At 37.0% G+C, this 22714-nt stretch overlaps 1 protein-coding gene across 1 annotated transcript; it reads left to right on the top strand.

Annotated features, from left to right (window-relative positions):
• Positions 1 to 885: 885 nt before the first annotated feature.
• LOC107873942 lies at positions 886 to 22653 on the top strand. The gene is made up of 24 exons (XM_047414537.1): positions 886 to 1066; positions 3051 to 3498; positions 4297 to 4410; positions 4520 to 4675; positions 5334 to 5570; positions 6975 to 7088; positions 7197 to 7693; positions 8442 to 8694; positions 10673 to 10843; positions 15843 to 15890; positions 16778 to 16926; positions 17008 to 17056; positions 18040 to 18096; positions 18485 to 18673; positions 18759 to 18893; positions 19894 to 19955; positions 20041 to 20143; positions 20224 to 20338; positions 20874 to 20950; positions 21032 to 21169; positions 21279 to 21443; positions 21928 to 22041; positions 22130 to 22223; positions 22326 to 22653. The coding sequence occupies exons 2-24, from the start codon at positions 3094 to 3096 to the stop codon at positions 22412 to 22414; spliced, it is 3531 nt and encodes a 1176-aa protein (XP_047270493.1). The 5' UTR covers positions 886 to 1066; positions 3051 to 3093; the 3' UTR covers positions 22415 to 22653.
• Positions 22654 to 22714: the final 61 nt, after the last annotated feature.

Below are 22714 nucleotides of genomic sequence, written 5' to 3'. Positions count from 1 at the left end.
TATGCCAGTGGCGGAGATTAGGGGTTCATCCGAACCCTCTTCGGCGAAAAATTATAAAAATTATTTTTTGTATATATATAATTGATGTTGAACCTCCTCGGCTAATTCGTGTGCCTACATTTTACGATTTTGAACCTCCTTGGTGAAAATTCTGGCTCCGCCACTGCAGTATGTCATGCAGTAGCATTGGCATATGAATGCTTCTTAGGTGTAATCGATTTTGTTGATATGGTAATATTTACATTTTATTGTCAAAAAAAAATATGCAACTTATTAACATAGTGCTTTAGGACGATATGAATTTTTCTTTTTTGAGGGTAGGTCCAAAGTAGTTTGTCATAAACACCAGGAAACTCTATTAAATTTTATAACACGCAACACAAAAATTGTATAATACACTTAAAATCCATAAAACAGTAGAAATTACACCTCAAAAAGGTAAACTAAATTATAAACATAAATAAAAAAAATAGAATAAACTACAAAAATTGCACCTCTAAATATGAGTTTCCGCTACTTTATTTTATCACAACTCCCATCAAATATAACAAATAAAGTTCCGCAGAATATTTGACAGAGACTAAAAACATGTTTTGAATGAACTTATAACTTATGACTTATAAAGCAGCCGTTATAAGTTAAAATTTCTAACTTATTAATTATTTTTGTCATTTTAGTTTAAAAGTAAATGCTTAAAAATACTTCTTGTTTCATCCAAACGACACAAAACTGTTTATAAACTATTTTTGCTTAAAAACACCTTAAGCCAATCTAAATCGATTCTAAAAATTGTTAACTTTTTGAGTACAAAGGTATTTAAATTAGCTTATTTTTAAGTATTTTTAGACTCTATAAATTCTTGTCCGTTTTATGGAATGATAGTGTATATTTTATTTACCCACTAAATATTTAAATAAAATATTGTTCTCGTACTGTACAGTGTACACGCCGAAAAGGGAAACATAGGAAAAACAAAAGGAGAGTATATTGGAGAAAACGAAAGTTGCGGCGAATCGAAATCAGTCCATTCACTCTCACTCGCACAGCCATTGCCCGCTGCTCGCTGGTATGCACTCTCCCACTTTCTCCCCTGAATTTCCTTGTTGTTATCTATACAAAATCTACGAGTACAACTTCCATTTTGATATGACGAAATTCGAGATACGAGTATTTTTTCCACTTTATATAACGTGCTAATGAGAATGATATAGTGATTGAAAATGGGGTTAAATGGGTTCGTGGAATTTAAATGTTTTTTCTGTTTATTTTTTGATGCATGTACCTTTGTTACGGATTTGAGCCGTATAAACAGCCTTTTGCAGAAATGACGGGTATGCCTGGGTAAAATAGGCCCTTGTGGTTCGCCCTTCACCGGACTCATGCATAGGGCCGTTTAGAGCACTAGGCTGCCCTTAACCTCTGGAGGTTCTTGCAGTCGAGAGGCGTATCTAGGTGGTGGTGACCGGGTTCACGTGAACCCATGCTTCGCTTTTCTAGATCATATATACTAGTGTTATATATATATATTTTTGATAACTGTGGTGTCCAGGCCAGCTTGCGCGCAGCTCGACTAATTCCACGGTTATCTGCCACCTGCCACTAAGAGCAGGTAGGTAACTCTATCCACCAAGGCTGGAACAGACGGGCGATAGTCTTTAAGTAAAGCCGAGTTTGGAATTTGGAAAGTATTTTTGTGTTTTTGAGTATCCTGATGTGTGAACATTTGCTATTTTTCTTATTTTGGTGAAAGAACTACTGCGGTTTTCCCTTGACATTAGTGGTTCTTATTTCATTTTGAGGCACCCTATGCTGCGAATGATTTTGTAGTGGAGTGGTAGGTGTTATGACTAGTTTCAACATTCGTATGCCAATTTATGTATGTGTTGTCGGATATATTATTTTAGGCTCATTTTTCTATTTTGGAGCTTTAGTTGTTAATGCGGAGATATTTCAGCCAATGCGTCTGTTGTACTCCTCCAGTCGATGTGCTGTTATTGGAGCTAGTGCTAGAAATTAAAGCTCTAAGTGGTGATAAATCATTTTTAGTTGAAGGTATAAGGAGAAAATAGAATGTGTAATAAACCTGTCAGGTTCAGGTTCCATTTTTTCTTTCTAGATATGCATGTTACTCCCTCCGTTCAGATTTACTTGTTACTATTTTCCTAATTTAATTTTCATTTTTAATTGTCATATTGAGTATTTACAAATCAAGAAAGGATAACTTTTTTTTCCATGTTTTACCCTTAGTATTAATACTTATTCTCCAAATCATTTCCAGTACCTATTACTAACCATCAATTAATAGGGGTAATATGGTAAAGTCACTATACCTATCATTGTTTTCTTAATAGGTGTGCCAAGTCGGAGGGTCCTTTTGTGGCTACTCTTTCTACCCGAGAAAGAGAAATGAAGAAAAGGGTCCTCTACTTTCAGGCAATGTGGGAAACTAAGTTGCTCCGACTTTCCAAAAATGTTGCCGCTTGTGTCAGATCCTTCAAAAATCGTTGTATTTGGAGGAACCGACACATCCGTTGATATTTTTGAAGAGTCCGAGCAACATATGTGGGAAATGAGACATGAGGTCGTCGAACTGACTTTGAAAGGACTAAAACCACATCCTTTACACTTTTCTTGGTGTGATTGCATTATTTTAGCATGTTAAGATAGAAGATATGTACTGTTTCGATTGTGCGAAGCCATGGTCGGATGATCTCATGTGGTTGTTCTTTTCCATTAATTTATTGAATTGTGTGGACTTTTGGATTCGTAGTCTTCTACAAGGATGATTTATCTCTTGGCGCTGTGTCTTTATCAATTTGTTTCTACAGATTAGGGAGGAAAGTGAAGATAACTCTCTGCATTAATTTTCCCTCGTTTTGTCATTTATATAAAAACAGAAACCTGGACCCTTGAAATCTTTTTCCACTACAACAATTCTGTTTTACTTTCATCAATTTTTAGTTCGAACCAAGATCTTTTCAGCTGAAATACATTCCTGCTGCTTCAATTTGACCCTGATTCCTCATTGTGGTAAACATGCATCTATGCAGTGCTTTTTTCCTCTGCAAAGCAACAACTTCACTCTTGGTTGGGATGGAGAAAAAGGAGGATGCAGAGGTTGAGCCAAGTAGTGTGATAGATCAAGCTTTTCTCCCTATTATTGACTCAGCAGGAGTATCCGCTTCTGCTGCTGCTCCAGCTCCTGCATCTAGCCTTGCTAGAGCTGCCTCACAAGATAAAGAGAAAGACAAGGAAGCTTTAAAGGACCTTTCTGGTTTTATATTTTTGTGCAGCGGACTGACGAAGCTCGATTGTTTCAGATTTCATGTTTTTGGGCTTCGTGCAAATAAAAAGGAAATTGTAGAAAAGATTAAACCTGGAACAAAGCTCTTCCTCTTTGATTTTGAGTTGAAGCTCTTGTATGGTGTGTATGAGGCAACATCCACTGGAAAATTAGATATGGAATCACATGCTTTTGGAGGAAAATTTCCATCACAGGTAAATGATGTTTGCTGTCAGTTATTTAAAATTCTGCCCAATTGTTTATTAATCTTAATTTAAAAGATGCATGTTGTCTTAGGTAATGGGATTGGGACCCTCTGGTTTAACGTGATTCGAACTAATCCTGCTTGCATTTATGATTTGCTTGACTTTTAAGCCCTGAAGCTTGCATGCATGTATATTATTCAAGAACCTTTTGGATACTTTATCTAAGAAACTCTACCCATTAGAACTTTCTTCACCAACCTTTCCAAATCTGGGGCAAGTGCTTAGGCCGTCGATGTGGATATTATCTTGTCCAGGTAGGAGGAAGTTATGATGGTTAATAATGTTCCATTACTTTTCTCTAGCCTGTGTGATGCATTTATTTCTGTTAAGTAGGCCGTCGATGTGGATATTATCTTGTCCAGGTAGGAGGAAGTTATGATGGTTAATTATGTTCCATTACTTTTCTCTAGCGTGTGTGATGCATTTATTTCTGTTAAGTTGTCACTATCTCATAAAACTATCCACTGTAGAAAGCCACTGCTATTTATTTTGCATTTTTCCGTCTTCTTTTAGGTATCATCAGTGTGTGTTTTTTTCACATCATGGTTGTAGTCACAGGAACAATTAGTTAGTTCAGATACTTTCAGGCTTTAAAGTTTTTATTTACCGCTGTATGCTGCTTAATCATGATGCATTTGGTGTGGTGTCCAAGTTATTTGGATTGATGGAAATCACTTTCTCCACCTAATTGGTTTGTGCGACTAGATAACTAGCTTTATGTTTCTGTTGTTCCCTCTGTCCATTCAGGTGAAGTTTCAAATTTATAAGGAATGTCTTCCCCTACAAGAATCTTCTTTCAGACATGCTATAAAGGACAATTATCATGGCAGAAAGTTTGAACCTGAACTAAATGGTCATCAAGTAAGGGGTTTCTTTCTTAGATATGGAGTACCAGCGTATTTCATACAAGTTGTTTTCTTACAAAAGCTTTTCTGCTTTCTGTTCTTTAAAGAAAATTTTAAATATGCAGGTGAGGAATGTATTATCCTTATTTTGCCCCTTGACTGCATCAGCAACAACTGTGTCCCATCCATGTACACCGTCTTTGGCTAATGTTGATGTGCCAAGTATTATGTCTAGCTTGGGTGTGGAAGATCAGGTTAAGATGCTGCCGTATCCTCAGGAGGTGGGTTCATCAATTGCCAATGTTGGCCCACTAGATATTAATCCTGCTTTTGCTAAGGAAAACCATGTTAATAGGCTGTTTGGCCAAGCTTATAAAATTAGCTTATTTTGAGAAGTGCTTTTTTCAAAAGTGCTTTTAAAAAAAAGTACTTTTGGTGAGAAGCGGTTCGTATTTGGCCAATAAATTTTAAAAAACACTTTGAGCAGCAATTAGTGTTTGGCCAAGCTTTCAAAAGTGTTTTTAAGTATATTTTTTGCAAAAGTGCTTTTGGGAAGAAGCTACCTTATTTAGCTTATGAAAAACTGCTTCTGCTACTCCCCATAAGCACTTATTTTCTCCCAAAACCTTGGCCAAACAGCTCAAAATTTTAAAATAAGCACTTTTGAGGGAAAATAAGCACTTTTGAGGAAAAATAAGCTTGGCCAAACGGGTTATAAGTATATGTCAGTACCTATCTATTTGTAGGATCCATATATTACCAGAATGCCACACTTTCATGCTCCACCTTTTATACCATTACCCTTCTGTCACAACAAAAGCATGTCATCTTTTTATTGGCATCATTGTGGCAATCAAAAGTATACACTGGTTAGTCTGTTCTATTTCATGGTTTCTGAAATGTGTTTTTTTTGTCCTGCGGGATGAATTTGACCAACAGGATGTCCTTTCTGGTTTTATATTTTTGTGTGGTGGAAGTACAAAACATGATTGTTACAGATTCCGTGTTTTTGGGCTCCCGTCATACAAAAAGGAAAGGGTAGAAAAGATTAAGCCAGGAACTAAGCTTTTCCTGTTTGATGTCGAGTTGAAGCTTCTGTATGGTGTATATGAGGCAACATCCACTGGAATTATAGACGTGGAACCACTTGCTTTTGGAGGCAAATTTCCAGCTCAGGTAAATCAGTTTTCTGTCAGTTATTTAAAATTCTGGCCGCTTCTTGATATAAAAATTGCATGATGATAGTAAGAAATGGGTTTGGGAGAGATTGGTCCAATGTGTTTTGAATTCATCCTGCTTGGATTTATGGTTTGCTTGGCTCTTAAGACCTCGAGCTTAAAAATTTTCCTTGATCAATCTTTCCAAGTCATTGTGCAAGTTTGTAGGCTTCAAAATAATACCAAAGATAAAGAAGCTCTGAGCCACGTGATGCATTTAGTTAGTATATGATTTTGTCACTATCAGTAGAAAGTTATTGTTAGTTTATTCCACATCCTTCTGTGTACTCTTATGTGTCTTTAAAGTTTGTAGCATGTTATTGGTATTCACAGGGATAAATAGTTATCACATATATTTTCTACATTGCTACATCTCAAACCTGTTGGCCCAACTTATACATATTATGCATTTTTTTTCTGAATTTTGCTCTGTAGATGATTTCTTAGACCAACAAACTCCGTTTTTGTAATTGACCATTGAACTTAGAGGTCATTTGGTTCGGATACTGGTTATATGTGTATTATATTGCAGGTATTATTTATGCGGTGAATAATAATAAAAGTTATCATACAGTGATTAATAATGAAGGAAGTGTTGTTCAATAATAATAATGATGGGATTGTTATGCAAGGATTACTTAAAAGGACATTTTTGTATTTGAATTATTTAATCCTCGTATTGTTAAGACCATATTCTTGTTCCGTATTTTATCCTGCATAAAATAATAAATAGTTTCTCGTGTAACTTAATGCGGATGTTATTTAGTACCTCCAACGAAATGCTGCATTAACTACGCGGAGATCTTTTTTATGTGGCCAACCAAATGCTTCATTACTACACAGGGATTTTATGTTGAGATTAATTATACTGATATGATCAACCAAACGGCCTCTTAGACTCTTAGACAAATAAATACCTGACATTGTTGTTGATGAGTGATTCCTTCATATATTGTTTACTAAGAGATGTATCATAGCTTCCCTTTGTTTTTTGGGTCAACATATCATGGCTTCTTTATTTGTCACATTATTATTTTTTATGCGATCAGTTTACCCCGAAACAACCCACACAGGAGCCAACTGTGGTCCTTTCTCACTTTGTTGCTTGGTTACTCAAACCACTAATCTTGTATATTGAGGTAGAGGGTCTTTACTACTTGATTATCCGTCCCGTGTTATGGGTTCTTTTATTGCTGCAGTAGGTCATTGACTAGTAAGGTATTAATTTAGCTGCTGTTTTTTTATCTGGCATTATTGACATTCTTGATATCTAGGTTATTTGGATTTACAACAAACACTTTCTCTGCCTAATTGTTTTATGCAACTGGTTACAAAGGTTCATGTTACTATTGCTCTCATTCAGGTGAAATTTCGAATTTTTAAGGAGTGTCTTCCCCTGCCAGAACCTTCTTTCAGACACACAATAAAGGACAATTACCGTGGCAACAAGTTTGAACCAGAACTAAATGATCGACAGGTTAGGCGTTTCCCCCTTACATATGGAATGCCGCTGTATTTAGCACTAGTTGGTGTCTTGCAAATGCTTTACATCTTACTGTTCATTAAGGGCCTTTGAAATATACAGGTGAGGAATTTATTGTCTTTATTTCGTCCCCTGGCTGCATCAGCAACAGCAGCAGTGCCGCCCCATCCACTTGCAGAAGGGAACCAGTTTTTTGCTAATAATTACATGCCAAAGATTACACCCGCTTTGGCTAAGGAAGATCGGATTAAGGTGCTTTCTTGTCCCCAGGAAAAAGCAGGTTCATTTGCCAATTTTCCACCACCAAATACAACTCCTGCTTTGTATACGGAACATCAAGTTAAGTATTCCTCGAGGCCCACTTATGTGGAGCATCCATATATGATTGGAATGCAGCACGTTCATCCTCCTCCCTTGGAGTCTCAGCGAGTCTATGAACTCCAAAGTGCTCAGCATGGATGGGCTAGAACCACGAACTTCGTGGATACTGCTCATACGGTTGCTGAGCGTAAACAATTGACTGCTCCTAGTCATGCATATTCTTGTCAACCATGTGTCACTCAAGGCATTTCCGCTGACATACAGGACCCATATCTCAGGTTTCGTGTCCTCTGCTTTCTTTCTTTATTCTGTGAGGATTTTATTTTTCCCTATAGTTCTGGAAACTGTGGGGTGGGGGCAGAAGACTTGAGGTTTTCAATTGCTTGCTTAATATTAAGATAGTAATACTTGCTGCTGTTAGCAGTTGGGTGTATATTTGCAATTCAGCAACAATGCTCTTTTTCTCTTCAAAGTTCAAATTATCTTTTTATGTTTGACATCTTTTTGTCTTTTGTTAAAGAAACTATTTCTATCATGTATTAAGTAGACGTAGACTATTAGCCCCATGTTTGAGAGTTGTCTCAAGTATCCAAGAAGGAAGTGGTGGCAGCGGTGTGGGGTGCTATGCTATATCACACTTTGGCAAACTAGAAACTGGAAATCGTTCAGAGGTGTAAATGTAAATATCAATTTTGTAGTGTGACAGATAAATAAAGAAGTCATGCAAAAAATAAAAGAGTTTTTGTAGGGATCTAGGAGAGCTCATAGATTCAGATTACTGATTCAAGGTTATGTGCTTGGTTTTTATCTTCTGTCTGACACCTACTTAATCATATTACCCTTTCTGGAAGGGGGATATGATTTTAGGTGCTCTTTAGTTGTATTATATTTGTTTGTCTCGGGTAATATTTCACATTTATTACCAAAAAAAAAAAGTTGTTCCCCTTTTTACAAATTTTTAGTGCATCAGTCCATTTTCAAACTTAATAAATATAGAAGGCTGATCTTAAATTTTCCCATTGACAGCTATAGACCAATGCAAGACGGTGTCCCATCGCAGCCGCATCTCATGGAGCAAACTGACCGGAATTATCAATTTTACTCGGGGGTAGAGCGAGGAATGCTGCCACCTCAGGAGAATATTGTTACTCACAACTACTCCTCTGGCCCTTCAGCTCCTTATGTTCCTCCAGTTCAGCAGCAATATGCTTCAGAAGCTGTAATGCAACAAGGGACGTCTTCCATGTCATTTGAGCGCTCACTTATAAGGCGTTTTGGGTAAACTTTTGATGATTAGGTTGTTAACTGAATGGTATGAATGTACAAAAATATCGTTAATGGTCCTAAGTTTCGTTTTGAAGACATCTTTTGAGCGCTGGAGGCAAAACGTAGATTCGTACTAGGAAGCTAGCTCTATCTGTCTATACTTATCAGTTGTGGTTAGCAGTGGTGGTAAAATTATCAGACTTTATTCATTTTCTGGGGTCATTTGAGGTTGGTATTTTGTTTTTGCTCCACTGTCTGTTAAGACGAAACTCTAGTGGTTGACCTCTTTCCTGCCAACACAATGCGTTAGAATATGTGGTCATGCTAGTCTGTTATACACAAACAATAAGACAATGATAGGTGCATGTTTGATTGCCCAAGTTGGGTGTTGGTTCAATCAAGATTATAGTCTTTGCAATGATTGATAGAATTTTCTTTGTATGGGGTCAGCAGACGCTAGTAAGATTTTTCGTTTTCAATCTAGCCCTTCCCCGGACTCCGCGTAGTAAGAGTTTTAGTGCATCGGTCTAACACAATATAGGAGTATTAGTTATAATCTTTTCTTCACGGAGCAGTTTAGGCTTTTAACTTTTTCCTACAGAAATTTCCTCCAACTTTATTTAAGAAGTCTTCCACTAGCTAAATAAAGTAACGGCTATTGTTAACATCAATTGATATGGACGTTCGTTGTACTTGTTGAGGGTTTGTGGCTGGTCTAAATGACAAGTGACACGAATAGTCAAATTGGGGCTATGTTCATACGAGAAACTCGTGGTCCATTCTCTGCCTTGGTGGGCAGCCTTTTGAGTGTGGGGTGTCTCTGTCTGTGTCTAGTTAGGGCTCGCTTTGACTTTGCTACATTGGGATTGACAATAATGCGCGACAATTATATTTTTTTTTTCAGCGGCTTTATTCGGATATGTTGACACTATGTGGGAATACACTGGATATGTTGTTGTTGGCTTGTTGTTTTATTCCGTTCAGTTCATAGGACACTTTTTTCCATTGAAGATGTCTCATTTTCTTTCCTGTGAATTTTATTGCATGTAGTAAAAGGAGGATAGTTTCGATGAAAAGCTTGAAATAGAGACCAATACATACAAGGAATAATCTTAAGTTAATAAACTACTTTCACGTTCAGTGTGTGAATGTTGTCGGGTGAATCTAATCAAACTTCAAAATCTAAGCAAGCTCGAAATAGAAACCTATACATACCGATAATCTTACGCTTAATAAATTACTTTCATGTTTAATTCAAAGAATACTTTTTCTTTGTAGAAAATATTCGTATCCTTTCGCGTGAATTCTAATGCACATAACAAAAAGAAAATAATCTTAATGAATCTAATCAAGCTACTGAAAAAAAATCTAACTAAACGTGAAATAGAGACCAATACATAATAATAATACTCCTCTGTCCCAAATTACCCATCTTAAATTTCCTAATTTAATTTTTCATTTTACTTATTCTAGAGACAATTTTTTTTCCTCATGTTTTATCTTTTGTATTAATTACTTTTTCTTTAAAATAAAATGTAAACATTATTTAATAGAGGTATTATGATAAACTAGTCATGTTATTAGTCATTTTTCTTAATTAATGTGCCATACGGGTAATTTGGGATGGAGGGAGTATGTAGTTAACAACCATAGAGGAATATTTTGCTACTTTGTGACAATAGATGCGAATTTAACATAGATAATTTCAACAAATACATTGCCATTGTTATAGTAATAATCGGAAATAAACGCGCTTTTATTTTATTGCCATTGGACTAACGCGACGGTAAGTAGGACGGGTCCCACTCCTCCTCCCCTTTCTCTCCGTTACAAAATTCCAAATTCAACGCCCACTACATTACATTACATTACATTACATTACATACATACAGTTAGTCAGTTCAATTTACTAACCAAAATTTCTGCGCCCACAGACACCGTAGCAGATATATTTGGATTTATAGCTTTACCGGAATCGCCGGCGGTAGTAGCCGGTAGCAGCAGCCATGGGAAATTGCTGCTCCGACGAGAACAGGGGTGGACATTCGGCGGTCGGCGGCGGCACCGGTGCTCACGTGGCAAATCAAAACAACGGCCATAACGAAGCCGTCGGTGCTGTTCTCAAGTCTCGTGGTTACCAAGGCCTATACACGCATGTCGAGGTTCTTCATTCTCTACTGTTTTTTCTACATTTTACAGCTCAATATGTAACATGACTGTCCTTTTTGTTCCGGTATTAATGGTGCGGAGTTATGTATGCTGCTGATTAGAATTTAATTGGTAGCTGTTTTGGTTGAATTAACATTTTCTCTGGTAGGATTCTGACTAGAATTTTACTTGGCTTTGACCGAAAGAAATAAATTGAGAACTGCATCTTTGTTCCATTTCTGAATCGACAGCCTGAGTAGATGTGTCCTCCGCATGTTTTCCGTGATTTCGTTAGAGTTTATTTGGATCATTGTGGTTGATTAAGATCTTTGATGGAGAATTCGTGTTAGGTGAGGATATAGTGAAGTCTCTTGACATCTGTCAGATTGGACTGCCAGTTGAATTGGCATTGACTGTGTCAGAAGATTCCAGGAAGATCCTTGTTACGTGATTGCCGAATCGCCAGTTTGATGGGATGTTTTCCTCTACATTATTGCTGGGACAAAGAAGTTGATATAGACACCTTAGATCAATTTTGTAACCAGGAACTAGTGCTGACTAGTTGACTTTGTTGGATGTCTATGCTGAGGGATGGGATGCTTGTATAAGAAAGAGACAGTTATGTTACTAAGCTGAATTACTTTGGGTTGGAGAGGATACTATAGGTGTATCACAATCCACAGCAAAGATTTTAAAGTAACTTATTCATTTCCAAGTCGACAGGAATTGAATGTGGGGTCTGGCGCGAGCATTGGGTGTGGAAGGAAGAATAGAGAGCATACAATTACTTGATCAGAAAATTGCTCATGTATTTGCCATAGTTTTGAATTGTGTAGTAAGGATTGATATAGCCGATTCCAACTAATTTACCTACCTACTTTAGATGCGATATCTTGATATGACTATATCTCTTCTTGCCTATTTCATGTTTTGTTGTCCACTGTTCTTACAAGGGTTTCGAGAATGTAATGCAAATTATATAGTAGCGTGTACCTTATACATGTTTGAATTTCTCGGTTAGTGAAGAGAAGGAGAAACATTGAGAGAATTACAGAAATGTACGTAAGTATGAAGTTTACAACCACTTAACCATAGAATGTTATGTAAGTATTTTTGGTCAACAAAAATTTACCAATGATATACAACAGACAAAAAAGGGCAGTCGCAGAAGGGTCGGACCACAAGAATCTATTGCACGAAGCCTTACCTTGCCTTTTTCCTAGATGCTATTTCCATTACTTGAACCCATGACCTTTTGATCACATGATAACAACAGTCAAAAACCTAAGAAAAAAAGATTTTTCTTAAATGAGTACTACTTGAAGTTCGTTGAGAACACATAGGCGAGGCAATATTACAAAATTTGGAAAGATTAGAGGTGATTCGAACTGGTTTGGAGTCAAAATTCGTAGTTGAAAAATTTTGTTATGACGCATTTATCTCACATGTATAATATGCGATACACAAGTGTACACAACTATACATAGCTATACATGTAGACACTTCCAAGCAATATTCTATGCATGTAATTAACTCCAAAAATTTAACCCGTGTATTCCAACTACACCCACTCGAAACAAAATCCAATTCCGAAAGATCATTTTTTCATGCTAAACTGTAGGAATGTCTAGGTGTTATGTATCATCTGATTTGAAAACGACTATTAAAATAAAGGTTGCGTTATATTGTATTTAAATAAATTGAATTTGATGGCGGAGATGAGATTTATTATGTCTAATAAATTGAATATTGGTTAGGATAGAAAAACTAGTGATAGTAAAGAAGAAAAATGCTGCGAAGTAGAAAACAAAGAGAAGCACGAAGTAGTGACGGAATCATTGGTAACTTTGGATTAAAACAAAGATTTAAGGCTAGTTAACCAAAAAAAAGATGTAGGGCTACTATTGGTAGTTTTTTTGCTCTAAGATGCCAAATTGGGTAATTTTTCTTGAAAATATAAAGGGGCAGCCCGCTGAATCAAAGCTCCCTCTATGCGCAGGGTCCGGGGAAAGGCCCAACCACAACGGTTTATTGTACGCAGCCTTACCTTACATTTCCACCAGAGGCGCCGGAGAATTCAGAAGTGGAAGTGTAGTTGGCTTTAGTGCATCTCAAGTAGGGATTTGTGTGATGCAACTTAAGAAGGCACTTAGGCTTTATATGTGATTAATGTTCAATATGAATGTGATCTATACTTTAATTAATAGGATTGAGATCTATACTTAAATCGATCAAGTATAACGGTGGATCTAAGTTGCTCAGACTCTTAACTTTAGCTTTCACACCCATGTTGACATGACGTGGGTGAAGGATCAGTACTAGATTTGGTCAACCAATTTTGGGTACATTGACAAAATCTTAGGAGAAATTTATGACATTTGTGACAGATACATTGATTTATGTAATCAAAACAAAAGCTGAGGTGAAAGTGAGAAAAAGGGACAAAGAATAATAAGTAAATTCATAATAAAGCATGAAACACGTTGGAACAATAAAAATAAGGCACCCACACAGTAGAACCCTATACTAACAAACCAAAGGCACCCTCACCCACAATACCCTCACCTAAAAGGTCTCCTAGCTTCCGACTACGGCCCACCCGTAGGCACTAACCTTCTACTCTTATCCGCGTCCTCCACACCTTCCTATCTAGGGTCATGTCCTCCGTAAGCTGTAACTGCTCCATGTCCCGTCTAATCACTTCCCTCCAATATTTCTTCGGCTTACCCCTACCCCGCCTGAAACCATCCAAAGCCAATCTCTCACACCTACGAACTGGGGCATCCGCGCCCCTCCTGCTCACATGCCCGAGCCATCTCAACCGAACTTCCCGCATCTTGTCCTCCACCGAAGCCACTCCAACCTTCTCCCGAATAATCTCATTCCTAACCCTATCACTCCTAGTAAGCCAACACATCCAACGCAACATCCGCATTTCCGCCCCCTTCAATTTTTGGATATGGGCGTTCTTTACCGGCCAACACTCCGCTCCATATAACATGGTCGGACGGACTGACACTCTGTAAAATTTTCCTTTAAGTTTGAACGGCATCTTCTTATCACACAACACTCCCGAGGCTAGCCCCCACTTCATCCAACCTGCCCCAATCCGGTGGGAGATATCCTTATCAATCTCACCATTTTCCTGAATCAAGGACCCGAGATACTTAAAACTATCCCTCCTACACACCACCTGAGAGTCCAACCTAACTACCAACTCGTCCTCTTGCGTCAAGTCATTAAACTTGCATTCCATATACTCTGTCTCGCTCCTACTCAACCTGAACCCTTTAGACTCAAGTGTTTGTCTCCAAACCTCCAATTTATCATTCACACCTCCCTGCGTCTCATCAATCAGCACCACATCATCCGCAAAAAGCATGCACCAAGGCACCTCACCTTGAATACGCCGCATTAAAACATCCATCACCAAAGCAAACAGAAAAGGGTTAAGAGTCGATCCCTGATGCAACCCTGTCAGGACCGGAAAATGCTCAGAATCTCCTCCCGCCATCCTCACCTGTGTCTTAGCTCCTTCATACATGTCCTTAATCGATCTGATGTATGCCATCGGGACCCCACTCACCTCCAAGCATCTCCAAAGAACCTCCCTAAGAACTTTGTAGTATGCCTTCTCCAAGTCGATAAATACCATGTAGCTGAAAAATTGTCGATTGGTATAAAATATATAGGTATCTCGAACAAGAAAGTCACTGAAAAGCTAGTTGGAACATGCTTATGCGCCGGATTATTAGATTTGATGGATGAAAAATGGTCACAATTTGAGAAAAAATTATATGGGTTGAGTCGGAATGATGACACAACTTTACTGAGAAAGAGAAATTATCTGGATAGGGTTGGAATGACGACATGACCCCTACTGAAAAACAGAAACTATATGGGTAGAATCGGAATGATGGCACGACCTTATTGAAAAAGCAAAATTATATGGGTAGGGTCAGAATAATGACATGACCGTACATAAATCAGTTCTGAAGAGTCACTGAAAAGGCGTACAGAACTACGCATGTTAGATTTGAAGAGTCACCGGAAAGATGCACGGTGCGATGCAACTCAGATATGAGAAAGTAGTCTTGAAAGATGCACGGTGCTACACAAATCAAATACGAGAAAGTAGTCACTGGAAAGATGCATGATGCTACGAAAAATAGATATGAAAAAGTAGTCATTGGAAAGATGCATGGTGGCCCAAACATTTAGTAACATGATCATTGACCAAACGGGCGACATGTATGGGTTATAGCCGCCGCCGGCAGCGGAAGTTCTTTGATTTTCTATCCATATCGTAGAGGCTCTGATACCATGTGAGAAATATAGGTGAATACTATTATTGAATTGTGCATCTAAATTATTACATTGGGACCCTATTTATAGACACTGCATTAGACTCTTTTTCCAACTAGGACAATGACTAGGATTCTATATGTATTCCTGTTCCTACTCATATTCTAACAAGAGTAATTATTCATTTACATCCAAAAAGATTAAACTTGTAGCTAAAGGTGTTTCTAAAGAGTTATTGCACTGTCACTCGATCAATTTAGTAGTTGGATATTTTTTGCATCCTTTTACAGGTTTCCAGTGATGGCCCAGTGGGACAAACAACAGGCCAAGTATAAATTTGGAGGTTGCCATGTTGCATAAATGTAATTGACCTATTGTTAGTCTAATAGTATTTTATATGCGCTGAAAAGGAAGATAAAGTATTAGGTGTTTCAAGTTTATGATAAAATCTCCAACTTTTAGTTTCCTATCGCGTAAGTATCCGATGCTGTTACTTTGACGTATGCTATATCAGATTGTGTGAGGTTCTTATTAATCATTTTTCTGCTTGAAATCATTTTGCAAGCCCATCACTATTTACAAGCTATTTATCCATTCTAGTTCTTGGCTAGGAGCCTATGACAAACTTAAACATTGACGATTAACTGTGAATATTGATATATTCCTTTTAATGTACTTTTTGGTTTAAACTATTCTATTCACTTGCAGCTATCTCTATCTGCTACCGATTTGCGTGATCGTGATGTACTTTCCAAGGTTCGTTCCTTAATCGTAATGTGAATGACAAATACTGACTTTCCTGTTATGAGATTCATGGTAATACTTCTTCATCATTATTTGTTGTCATCAATATACAATTACTGTAACTTCATTTCCATAGTTGGAGCAAAGCATTGAATGTTTGCATTCGGAATTTTTTCATTTCATCATTGCAATCATTTTAAGGATCAAGTTTCATGTTAATGATTAAGGTTCAGATTCAGAAGTTTGTTCACATATTTTACGTAGGATACCCTCCAAATCTAGCTTCTAGAGACAAAATAGTGTAGTGAAAGGTTGATGGAACTGTACTTTCAAAACTTTGTATCAATCATACAGGTCGTTTTTCATGTGATACGAATAGTAGTTGCTGCTCCTTTCCATTATCTTATATCTTCCATTTACTTCTATAATGAGCTTTAGAAATGTGGTTCATCTCATCCGACTCACTCCAAAGTTTGTAATAGAAGGTAATTGTCTGTCGTCCTAATAGTAACTTCTATAGCTGATATTGCCAGTTCTTTTAATAAACTTCCCTCTCTGAACTGGCATTTTATAAACTTACTGTCTTGGGGTTTATGGCTAATGTATTTCTATGATGTTGAATAGAGTCGCGTTTACCCAACTACAAAGTATACTATTTCGTTATATTAAATGGTGCACTTTGTCTGTTTTTCTTCTAAAATTTTTAGGAGCGTATTTATTATGTATGTTGGTAGTTGCATGCCCCCTCTTTCTGCTCATTTCTTTTCTGACATGACTGGTTCCGTTGTTAATTTATAATGCTTTTTATTTGCAAGCATTATTGTCCATTTCTTGGCCTAAACATTTGTTTGACTTTACCAAGTTATCATGCTCCATTGTGAATCTTTTATTGTTTACAGAGCGACCCTATGGTAGTCATTTATTCAAAAGGAAGAGATGGTTCATTGCAAGAGCTTGGCCGTACTGAAGTAGTTCCAAACTCATTGAATCCCAAGTGGATTACAAAGTATACTATTGTCTATCATTTTGAGACAGTGCAGAATTTGGTGTGAGTCTTGACACTTCAGAATCTGATGTTTCTGTCAATTAGATACCTCTTTTTTGTCTTACGAGATTCTTTTTATCTCAGGTTCCATGTCCTTGATGTTGACACTCAATTTCATAATCACGATATAAAGGTATATGTGTGTGCTCTTCTAAAGGATTTCTAAGGTCAAAGTTACCCTAAGCAAACCTTTATGTTTACCAAAATATCCCCCCCTAAGCAAACCTTTATGTTTGCCAAAATATTCCAACAGTACAAACTAAAAGTAACCTTACACGCTGTCCGCAATACATCTATGACTAAAGTCTAATAAACAAGCTACTCTTTGTTTCGTGATTTTATTTTTTACATTTTAATTAAATGAAACTGAAAAAATTAATCAAAGGTTTTCATAATAAACATTTAAATCATTATCTATTTAAATAATACTTATGATAAAGTGAAACTTTTACATGTTCTCTTTCTAATTTTGACACTTGATTGGCCAATCATAAACTGCTACTATTTGAAAGCACCTTTTTGGTGAAACTCCATTTAACAAAAAAATACTTTACAAAAAAAGCAGATTTTGAAAGTTGGCCAAGCTTGCTCTTCTCTAGAGCATGAGGTTTTCTAGATAATATTTGTAAGTTAACTTAAAGTTCATAGGGCTACTTTCTTTGGTATATCTTATTCAAAGACTACTTCTGTAGCATCCCAGGCACTATGATTTGGGATAATGACCAATCTTCATGTAAACATATGGTCTTCTTGAGGAGTCCTTACTAGTATTTAGTTTCAAAGTCTTGTGTTGATCCTCCATGAACTTCTCCCAATTCACCTGAACTTGCAGTAGAGCAATAATAAGATAAACATGTAAAGCTAAGCATATCTGTTTCCATTTTCTTCACACTGCTGCATTGTCATCTGTACAGACTGTTGGACAATAAGTGTCATATCTTACCTGATGAGTACATGTCATGTGCCCTTCAGCTCATTTGTTTGTTCCATCATTTACTGTCTATGGGCAAATGAATAAACCGTTTTACTTCTTTTTTCTCAAGCAATTTTAAAGGATACAAACATATATGATCATGGCCTATGACTAATATATCGAAGTCTGCATGATTTATACAGATGCTTAAACTGGAGGAGCAGGACTTTCTTGGCGAGGCTAGTTGCACATTATCTCAGGTGCTGATAACTGTCAATCCAATATTTTACTTTTGAACTTATAATGCTAAGAGACGACAAATTTTGCATTTTAGGCTCTATGGTTTGTGTAACTCGGTTATGTATATCGCACCACTGGTTTTCTTGTGTGTTGGTTGGTCGTTAAAACATTGCGCCTTTGCTTGAGTATCATCCTATTCTGCTTGATTTTTGCCAGAGTTTATTAATGCTACCAGCAAGATAATAGCCACATTTGATGCCTGCTTTAAAACTGCTTGATACATTTCTCCTGTTTAAGTTCTTGCATGCAGTTATTTCTTTTTTCCAACCAATGATCAGAATCATTATAGTTGTACATATGAAGTTAACTTTTTCTTATTAATACAATAATTGTTGAATTTTCTTGTAGATTGTCACAAAGTCAAATGGGTCCCTGACCTTAGACCTTATACGTGGAGAACAATCTTCTGGTCCAACGCATGCCCAAAAGTCGGGTAAGCTTACTGTTTGTGCTGAAGAAAGTGTTGCCTCAAAGACTACTGTTGAGTTGAAATTGAGATGTTCAGAATTGGTGTCCAAGGATTTGTTCTCAAAAAGCGTAAGAACTCATTGGAGTAGTTTTATCTTTTGTCGTTTTGAATTGTGTAATGGATATAAGTTCGATATCTTATTGCTTGTGGCAGGATCCATTTTTGGTGATATCAAAATCTACTGAGAGTGGAATGATGGTTCCAATTTGCAAAACAGAAGTTATAAAAGATGATCATAGTCCAAATTGGAAACCAATTTCCTTGACTATTCAACAAGTTGGAAGTAAGGTATAAAAGAAATGTTCCTCGATGTGCTTCCTAAAAGAATTTCTGAGACCCTACCAAAAAATGCAGAATCATGGAAGGGACAAAACAGGAGACCCTATGAGACAGATATTGCTATGAGCAATATTTTTCATGCAGTCGTTAACCATATTTTCCGTGGATTGCTAAGAATGGTAGATATTTGGATTTTAAAGTGTAGCTAGTTAATTTTTTACTCATCGATTAGTTGAGGGGTGCCCATACAATTTGCACTGCCGAGTTTTGGCAGATCGTATGCTCTCACTTAGAAGAATTTCCATGTATTTGCTCTTTAATCTTAAGTGGAGCCTTGGAGTAACGTAAAGTTGTCTCCGTGACCTATAGGTCACGAGTTCGAACCGTTGATTTAGCCGCTGATGCTTGCATCAGGGTAAGATGCCCACATCACATCCCTTAGGGGTGCGGTTGTTCCCCGAACCCTGCATGAATGTGGGATGCTTAGCTCTTTAATATAATATGATACTTTCTGATTTTATCAGCTACTTAAATAATACTTCCTCCATCCCATTTTACGTGGCATACTTTGACCGGGCACGGTTTTTAAGAAATAAGGAAAGACTTGGTGATGTTTACCAAATTGTCTTTTATTAGAAAATGTACTACTATTATTTTCAATTAAGTGGAACCTTATAAGTGGGACCAATAAGGGTAAAAGTGGAATTGTGTCTTTAAATAGTTACCAAATATGGAGAGGAGACATTCTTTTTTGGGACGGACCAAAAAGGAAATGGTGACACATAAAATTGGACGGAGAGAGTATATTAATGGAATTCTTCAGAAGTGTTTCATGCATTGCTCATTGGCCATTGCAGAATACAATCAAAGGTTTCTCACATTATAGTAGTCGTGTATAGCTTTGCAAGGGCCTGTACCGCTAACAATCTTACTAAATTGCTGGGGATGAATCTTCCTTCGAGTATGTCAAGAAAGTATTATGATATCAATAACATTTGGACAAATGCAGGACAGTCCATTGACTATTGAGTGTTATGACTTCGATTCAAACGGAAAGCATGATTTAATTGGGTAAATGATCTTCCTTTCATCCTTCTGTCATTTCTGACCTCTACAGACTGGAAACTGACAATCTTTCTCATATGACAATTGCCAGCAAGGTTCAGAAATCACTAACAGATTTAGAAGTGTTGCATTCGACTGGTTCGAGCGCAAATCTTTTCATACCAGCTGCTGTGGGACAAAATTCGCAAAACAAGGTAAAAATCTCTGTTGTCTGGAAAAGATACTTCTAGTTTAAACTTCTGTATTTGGTTATTGAGGTCACTAATTTTACCAGGTCCTAAAGAGCCAGCTTTTTGTGGAATGCTTTTTCGAGAAAACGCAGCATACATTCCTCGATTACTTGGCATGGGGTTATGAAATTAACTTCATGGTGGCCATCGACTTTACTGGTATGTATTGGTCTGTGTTATATGTTTTGTACTTTTTCTCCTTCATGACATCAGGTTTGAGGAAAGTTGATTATATTTCTGTAGCTATGTATGGGCATATTGTGTTGCCTTCACCAATCTTATGATCATTATCTCTGATCCCTTCTATATTTTTGGCATTCGGGGTGTTAAATGGAGCCAGTTTAGGGGCTTGAAGTTCCTATTCTTGGAATGCCCATAATTCTGTGTACTCTGATTTTCTGTTTGACTGTATCTGTATCATCTTGAATCTAGCTAATTTATGGCACTTTACTCCACATCCACAGGAAGTCTTTAGTGTCATTACAGTAAGAATTGCTTGGATTAACTGAAAGATGTAATGACATGACAAAGTTTGATTGCTCCTTTCAAAATGATACGCATCTATTATGTTGATTCTTCTAGTATCGCTTGCATTGATTTGCTTTCCTTAGCTTTCTTCTGCTATGTATATTGGACAATTCTTATTTTTCATCTCAGCATACATTTGTTTTCTCACATGAGTTGTGTTTGTCAGCTTCTAATGGAAATCCACGCTTACCTGATTCATTGCATTATATCGATCCATCAGGAAGGCCGAATGATTATCAGAGAGTGAGAAACTGGTCTTGTACATAATGATCTTATATGTTTCCTTCCTATAATAACTTCATTGAATTGGAATTCAAATTTCAGGCAATCTTGGATTCTGGAGAAGTATTGCAGTTCTACGATAGAGACCGATGTTATCCTGCTTGGGGTTTCGGAGCGCGGCCAATTGATGGCCCTGTTTCTCACTGCTTCAATCTAAATGGCAGCAGTGACTACAGTGAGGTATGTCCGAAAGAGCATTAAATGTGCCAAATTTTCTTATATCTTAATTTTGTGAATTATTTTGTTTTTGTTTTTGTTTATTTCATTAATCAGTATTTTCTTATTGTAGGTGGAAGGAATCCAGGGTATCATGACGGCATACATGAGTGCGCTTTATAATGTTTCTCTTGCAGGACCAACGATATTTGGACCAGTTGTTACGTCAGCAGCAAATATTGCAAATCAGTCTTTGATGAAGGGCGAGCGGAAGTACTTTGTTTTGTTAATAATCACGGTACATTTCATTCTTTTAACATAATTTGTCTCTTTTTCAATTCACACCGACTGCTATATTTTCATCTTAGTTCAAGTAAATTATTAACCATCACATGCTAGCACGTTGGCTTTTCATTGATTAGAGTTTTAGCCAATTGATCTCTTTTCCAACATCAGAATTTTTTGGCTTGTTAAGTGGGAGTTTTTCGTTCTATTCAATGGATGAGATGAGTTTGAACCTTGCTTGGTAGCCTGAGCCTAAGTACCCATTAAGCCTTGCTTAATTAAGCTAGGCAAATGGTACTGATATGTAGAGATATAAATATGTATGTACTTCCATTGAAACGCATAAAAGTGGTGTGGAAAACCTTTAACTTGAATTTCAGTTGAAGTGAAGCTCCTCTATCTAATTTTGGTCGAGGCTGAATTTCGTTATGCCCATTTGTGAGTAAATTTAATATGTTTATTTCTATGTGCTGATTACAATATTACAAAAATCCCAGGACGGAGTGATAACTGATCTCCAAGAAACAATGGATGCCCTTGTTCATGCTGCGGATATGCCATTGTCAATTCTTATTGTCGGGGTGGGAGGAGCTGATTTCAAGGAAATGGAGGTGTGTATTTACTCTTTATCCAGATGCAGCATTATTAATGGTATTTAATCGTTTATATAAAGACAAGTCCCATATCATATGTCCACAGATTTTAGATGCTGATAAACAGAGGCTAGAATCAACACGGGGACGTGTTTCAGTCCGTGACATAGTCCAATTTGTTCCCTTCCGGGATGTACAAGGTAGGTTATTTTAACGCTTAACACAAGCCATCTCTGATTGAAGCGGATATATGTTAGTTGTTTTCTCTGGACGTGATCTGATTCCTGTGCATTGATTTGTAGGCGGAGACTCGGTCCTTCAAGCACTTTTAGCAGAACTACCTTCACAGTTTTTGGAATACATGCGGCTGAAGAGGATCCGGCCAACTTGATGAACATACAAGAATTGTACATACAAATGCTGGTTCGTGTATTCCCTTGTTAAAATCGACATTTCAAAGCTTGTTTCCCAATGCTGTCAAAAGTTTTGTTGTTGCATGTCTCCTTTTGTCTTTTCTTTGGTATTTCCCACAAACTTGTACTTAATTATATTTCTTCATAATCATGTTTATTTATTTTGTTGATAAAAATTCAAATGAAGCTCGTCGCGTTGGTACCGGATTTGAGTAAATTTAATCTCATTAGGCTGAGAGGATTCCTCAATTACTTTCCTTTTGGGAATTGTGAGTACC

This window comes from Capsicum annuum, chromosome 6 (assembly GCF_002878395.1).
Source record: "Capsicum annuum cultivar UCD-10X-F1 chromosome 6, UCD10Xv1.1, whole genome shotgun sequence".
NCBI lineage: Eukaryota > Viridiplantae > Streptophyta > Magnoliopsida > Solanales > Solanaceae > Capsicum > Capsicum annuum.
Note: the sequence above shows the minus strand (reverse complement) of the source record. Positions and strands in the feature narration are given on the sequence as shown.

Bases quoted from the DNA above. Each gene is read 5' to 3' on its own strand.
- LOC107873942 (XM_047414537.1), top strand. From the start codon at position 3,094: ATGGAGAAAAAGGAGGATGCAGAGGTTGAGCCAAGTAGTGTGATAGAT. The intron at 7,089-7,196 runs GTTAGGCGTTTC...TGAAATATACAG, and splicing joins CAGAACTAAATGATCGACAG to GTGAGGAATTTATTGTCTTT. The intron at 19,956-20,040 runs GTAAATGATCTT...GACAATTGCCAG, and splicing joins GGAAAGCATGATTTAATTGG to CAAGGTTCAGAAATCACTAA.